At 43.7% G+C, this 6,512-nt stretch overlaps 1 protein-coding gene across 1 annotated transcript in view; it reads left to right on the top strand.

Annotated features, from left to right (window-relative positions):
• tmem19 (transmembrane protein 19) overlaps positions 1–6,512 on the top strand; it is a 19,790-nt gene that overhangs the window by 2,260 nt on the left and 11,018 nt on the right. Inside the window, exons 2-3 of the mRNA XM_008291644.1 lie at positions 112–259; positions 2,631–2,744. Of these exons, the coding sequence (XP_008289866.1) occupies positions 130–259; positions 2,631–2,744 (244 nt within the window). The 5' untranslated portion in view covers positions 112–129. The remainder of the gene's footprint in view (positions 1–111; positions 260–2,630; positions 2,745–6,512) is intronic.

The following is a 6,512-nucleotide window of genomic DNA, read 5'->3' as shown; positions in this document are numbered from 1 at the left end:
AGCAGGGTCTGAACATGGCAGCAGGGTCTGAACATGGCAGCAGCAGTGATGTCCATGATGTGTCTCTGCTGCAGCACCACTGATCTACTGATCTGTCCTGTTTCCCTGCAGCTCGGGCTGTTCGTCAGCATGGACTCTGAAGGCGACGCGCTGATGAAGGAATCCATCAAGATGATGACCGATCTGATCGTGCTGTGCGTCACTTTGGCGCTCTCCCTCTTCTTCTGGGTCCTTTCTCTCGCCATCAACTCCTTCTACGGTCAGTTTGTTTGGTTCTCGCGTGCGAAGCGCTCAAGTTTTCCTCTGCTGATTTTAGCCGGAGCTGCTCCTCTGTGGTTCTGTGACCGACTGCACAAAGCCTCTTAAGATAATATAACAGGGAGGTCAAATCATCACATCATGTGCTTGTCTCGTCTCTTTGTCCGTCTGTTGCTCAGACGGCACAGGACGGATCAAAGCTCATCAGTTTTAACGTTTGAAGTTTCAGACGGTCACGGTGGTTACGAGGCATTTCGGTCTGCGCTCGACTTCTACGAAATGTTAAAAAACTGTGACTGTTGTATTTGATCAGTCGAGGAGTCAGAGGGAGATGACAGACGTCGTCTCCTGGGAGTTTGTTTTCATAAATGTCTTTCTTTCTTCGATAAAAAAATCCAGTTTTTCTACCTCAGTTTTTAAAAATTTGTTGTTCTTCATTGACAGTCAGTTTGGAGTAAAACAGTTCCAGGTTTTATGGAAAGTCTTCAGGGTTCCTCTGAGGAAGAACCTTCTGTTGTCAAGTCTGATGCATCACAGCAGCTCACCTGTTGTTGACGTCATTGTAAAGGGTGTGTTTGGATGATTTGATAATTGCAGGCAGAACACGTGTATATAAAGAACAAACATCATTTGAAAGTCCAGTCGTGACTCAATAATCCGACACTAAAAGTAAAACCTTCTTTCATGTCGGATTGTCAAGACGGAGGTCCAGATACAAGGAGGGCTTGATGCTTGAAGGCTCATTTGTTGTTAATATTTATTGTTGAATAGTTGTTATAATAACCAATACATTGTTAGAACGCTACACATCGCTGGATTTCAGCCTAACTGACCGGTGCAACTGTGCACAGGCCATCGGTTCACATCAAATGGCAGTAAATCTGTGGGGTGGTTCAGTCAGATAATACGCCGTTATCCTTATCTGTGACATAAAATGTCACATCGGAGTCGGAATCCAAGGCTGTCGGCATGTTAAGGCTATTTTCTAAATTTTCTAAAAGCCTGTCAGATAGCAAAGTTTTCAGATTGTTCAGGGTCGGATTATCGAGTCACGACTGTAACAGGAAAAGAAGTAAAGTTGCAGAGAAGTTACAGGAGTTCAAAATGCTTCCATCGGTGATTTGTCCTGATCAGGTTTCTTCTCAATGTCATCGAAGTCATTTAATATTCGCAATCTGATACCATCTTCTGAGATAGTTCACACTTCAAGCACAATAAAGTTGTTCAGATCAATCCTTTAAAGCATCTGCGATGATTATTCTCGTATATTAATCGTAACAACTGGACCTGCTTGAGTTCCTTGAAGACGTTTCATCCAAGAGGCTTCATCAGCTCTGACTGACTAGTTGGGAGTTCCACATACTAACATCCTTAAGGAGTCATTAACACCTGAGTTTCAGTTTCAATTGGGGGTTTGTTGCTCCTCCCCCTCGTTATGTGAGTCGTTAGTGCTCCTCCTGCCACAATGAGGTTCGTTTGGCTCTTTTAACGAAGTCAAACAAGTCCAGTTGCTACGATTAATCTACGAGAACAACACGACCTGGATGACTGAGAATCTTCAGACATCTGAAGTGCTTCAGAATAACTGCATGTTCTGCGTCAACGTTGTTCCTTAATGTTACGTTCGTGTTCGTAAACCTTGTTGTGAAGCTCCAGTAGGACTAAATGTAGTGTTAGAGGTTAGGATGTACTGAGGCTCCACGAACTCCAAAAGAAAACCGGTCTTCTCTACGTCATTTCAGTAAACGTACGGTAGACCAGCTGTAGTACCTGGTTGTTCCACCAGGTGGAGCCTCTCACTGTTTAATCCTGTAGAGACCAGAGGAGGCGTCACTCAGACTACAGCTGATGGTGGCAGCAGAGAGCATTGTGGGAGTTTAGCAGCAACGGGACCATGACAGAGACTCTGAGGAGGTTCAGGACCTCCGACGAGAGCTCATGTGTTTCAGACAAACTGGGATCAATGAGTTCTTCTTCCTACCTGCCTACATCACCCACAATCCACCAGTAATAACGCTGTCGATACTGACAAAGACATTTTTCATTGAACGTCCTGTTTCGGATTCGGAGCTTCATGGCAGCGGTGAGACGGCAGACTAGACGGAGAATCGGGTTTAGATTCGTGAAGACGTTTGTGTTTCTGTCACATTGAGACGTGCAGCAGGATCTTCTTCCACATGACTGTTTACATCACGTAGAGGTTTCTGGGATGTTATCCACAAACCTCAAAACCACGACCATCACTCTTCTTCTCATGGAAACCCGTGACGTCAGTGAATCGTTTCGGTCCGACGTGTAAACAAGTGCAGCTCCGAGTGTTTCCTGAACGAACGCGCTCGGTGGCAAAAACGTCGTGTTGGTGTGTTTTACAGGAACGCTGCAGCCGGTGTCGCCGTGGCGATGGCTGTTCTCCATCTTGGTTCCCCTCATAGTGACGGCCCGGGCGCTGAAGAGAAGAAGCCTGGATCGATCCGGAGCTCTGGGAGGTGAGTGTTCGAACGTCCTGCAGCTCAGTGGAAACAGAACGACGTGAAGAAGGAGACAGAAATCACACAGTTATAACGACAGAAATCATTTAAAAAGAATAAACCAAAGTGGAATTTCTTTGATTATTTATTAACAAAAGCTTTAAAAACCTGAAATCAACAAACAGCATCTTCTCAGTCCTGCAGATGTTAAACTATTAAAGCAAGAGTGAGACAAAATGGCCCAGAAAACGTCTCTGTGCAGCATGAAACCATCATAAAGTCATCAGCTATCAGGAAAAGAAAAAGAAAAAGTAGAATTTTGTGACTATTGTTTGTACAAAAATGGAAAAAACCTAAAATCAACATGTGCCACAATCACACAAGTGCCTGCAGGCGTTACTGCTACTGCTGTAAATAATGTAGAAATAGTGACAGCCGCCACAAACGTCCTCCTCATCAGCTGTAAACATGTTTCACTGAGCTGGATGCGTCTCCTCTGTTCGCTGTGTCTTTCTGCATCGATGCAGTTCACCTGAAAACTCTCTGAAGTCTGTCGTGGTTTATCAGCTGCACTAAAAGCTGCAACATTTTTTATTTTTTACAGAATCAGTCTCGTGCAAACGGTTCATTTTTGGCGAATATTTAATAGTGACACGTGGAAGGCGGTGATTTTAATGAAATGTTGTCATTTCGTGCTTAGTTTTGATGAATTTTCGCAGCAGAACCACACGTTACACACATTTACTTCAAAGACTGACGGAAAAGTTTAATTTTACACTTTACGCCTGACAGATGGTGTTATTTTGGTGATTTTAGAAAAAGACAAAATGCTTTTCAAACCGACCGAGGCTCAGAGTTAATCTTCATTTAATCAGTCGTTATGGACGTTTCTGTTAATTGAATGCGAGAAATAAGAAGAAAACACAGACTGATGTGAANGAAGGCTCATTTGTTGTTGATATTTATTGTTCATAGTTGTTATAATAACCAGTGTGTTGTTAGAACGCTACACATCGCTGGATTTCAGCCTAACTGACCGGTGCAACGGGCCGTCAGTCGACATCAAAGGTCAGTAAATCTGTGGGATTGTTCAGTCAGATAATACGCCGTTATCCTCATCTGTGACATAAAACGTCACATCGGAGTCGGAATCCAAGGCTGTCGGTATGTTGAGGCTATTCTCTAAATTTTCTAAAAGCCTGTCAGATAGCAAGGATTTCGGATTGTTCAGGGTCGGATTATCGAGTCACGACTGGATCAGGAAAAGAAGTAAAGTTGCAGAGAAGTTACAGGAGTTCAAAATGCTTCCATCAGTGATTTGTCCTGATCAGGTTTCTTCTTCTCGATGTCATCGAAGTCATTTAATATTTGCAATCTGATACCATCTTCTGAGATAGTTCACACTGAAGTTGTTCAGATCAATCCTTTAAAGCATCTGCGATGCTTATTCTCGTAGTTTAATCGTAACAACTGGACCTGCTTGAGTTCCTTGAAGACGTTTCATCCAAGAGGCTTCATCAGCTCTGACTGACTAGTTGGGAGTTCCAGATACTAACATGCTTAAGGAGCCATTAACACCTGAGTTTCAGTTTCAGTTTGGGGTTTGTTGCTCCTCCCCCTCGTTATGTGAGTCGTTAGTGCTCCTCCTGCCACAATGAGGTTCGTTAGGGTCTTTTAACGAAGTCAAGCAAGTCCAGTTGCTACGATTAATCTACGAGAATAACACGACCTGGATGACTGAGAATCTTCACAGACATCTGAAGTGCTTCAGAATAACTGCATGTTCTGCGTCAACGTTGTTCCTTAATGTTACGTACGTGTTCGTAAACCTTGTTGTGAAGCTCCAGTAGGACTAAATGTAGTGTTAGAGGTTAGGATGTACGGAGGCTCCACGAACTCCAAAAGACAACCGGTCTTCTGTACATCATGTCAGTAAACGTACGGTAGACCAGCTGTAGTACCTGGTTGTTCCACCAGGTGGAGCCTCTCACTGTTTAATCCTGTAGAGACCAGAGGAGGCGTCACTCAGACTACAGCTGATGGTGGCAGCAGAGAGCATTGTGGGAGTTTAGCAGCAACGGGACCATGACAGAGACTCTGAGGAGGTTCAGGACCTCCGACGAGAGCTCATGTGTTTCAGACAAACTGGGATCAATGAGTTCTTCTTCCTACCTGCCTACATCACCCACAATCCACCAGTCATAACGCTGTCGATGCTGACAAAGTCATTTTTCATTGAACGTCCTGTTTCGGATTCGGAGCTTCATGGCAGCGGTGAGACGGCAGACTAGACGGAGAATCGGGTTTAGATTCGTGAAGACGTTTGTGTTTCTGTCACATTGAGACGTGCAGCAGGATCTTCTTCCACATGACTGTTTACATCACGTAGAGGTTTCTGGGATGTTATCCACAAACCTCAAAACCACGACCATCACTCTTCTTCTCATGGAAACCCGTGACGTCAGTGAATCGTTTCGGTCCGACGTGTAAACAAGTGCAGCTCCGAGTGTTTCCTGAACGAACGCGCTCGGTGGCAAAAACGTCGTGTTGGTGTGTTTTACAGGAACGCTGCAGCCGGTGTCGCCGTGGCGATGGCTGTTCTCCATCTTGGTTCCCCTCATAGTGACGGCCCGGGCGCTGAAGAGAAGAAGCCTGGATCGATCCGGAGCTCTGGGAGGTGAGTGTTCGAACGTCCTGCAGCTCAGTGGAAACAGAACGACGTGAAGAAGGAGACAGAAATCACACAGTTATAACGACAGAAATCATTTAAAAAGAATAAACCAAAGTGGAATTTCTTTGATTATTTATTAACAAAAGCTTTAAAAACCTGAAATCAACAAACAGCATCTTCTCAGTCCTGCAGATGTTAAACTATTAAAGCAAGAGTGAGACAAAATGGCCCAGAAAACGTCTCTGTGCAGCATGAAACCATCATAAAGTCATCAGCTATCATGAAAAGCAAAAGAAAAAGTAGAATTTCGTGACTATTTTTTGTACAAAAATGGAAAAAACCTAAAATCAACATGTTCCACAATCACACAAGTGCCTGCAGGCGTTACTGCTACTGCTGTAAATACTGTCAACACAGTGACAGCCGCCCCAAACGTCCTCCTCATCAGCTGTAGAAACGTGTTTCACTGAGCTGGATGCGTCTCCTCTGTTCGCTGTGTCTTTCTGCATCGATGCAGTTCACGTGAGAACTCTCTGAAGTCAGTCGTAGTTTATCAGCTGCACTAAAAGCTGCAACATTTTTTTATTTTTTACAGAATCAGTCTCGTGCAAACGGTTCATTTTTGGCGAATATTTAATAGTGACATGTGGAAGGTGTTGATTTTAATGAAATGTTGTCATTTACTGCTTAGTTTTGATGAATTTTCGCAGCAGAACCACACGTTACACACATTTACTTCAAAGACTGACGGAAAAGTTTAATTTTACACTTTACGCCTGACAGATGGTGTTATTTTGGTGATTTTAGAAAAAGACAAAATGCTTTTCAAACCGACCGAGGCTCAGAGTTAATCTTCATTTAATCAGTCGTTATGGACGTTTCTGTTAATTGAATGCGAGAAATAAGAAGAAAACACAGACTGATGTGAACACAGACTCTTTCTTTGCTGCATGACGACCACTTTGTCCTTCAGCTCTGAGCTCTAGTTCAGCCTCTTTCACTTTGTTGTTGTGGTTTGCTGACCAACAAATTTGCTGTTCTGGTCTTTAACTCACGTCTTCATGAAATCAATGTGCCTTTGTGTGAAATCTGTTACTCTGTTTTATGCTGAGCTG

Source organism: Stegastes partitus, unplaced genomic scaffold (assembly GCF_000690725.1).
Source record: "Stegastes partitus isolate 25-593 unplaced genomic scaffold, Stegastes_partitus-1.0.2 Scaffold753, whole genome shotgun sequence".
NCBI classification, from domain to species: domain Eukaryota; kingdom Metazoa; phylum Chordata; class Actinopteri; family Pomacentridae; genus Stegastes; species Stegastes partitus.
This window is presented reverse-complemented; position numbering and strand designations above follow the sequence as displayed.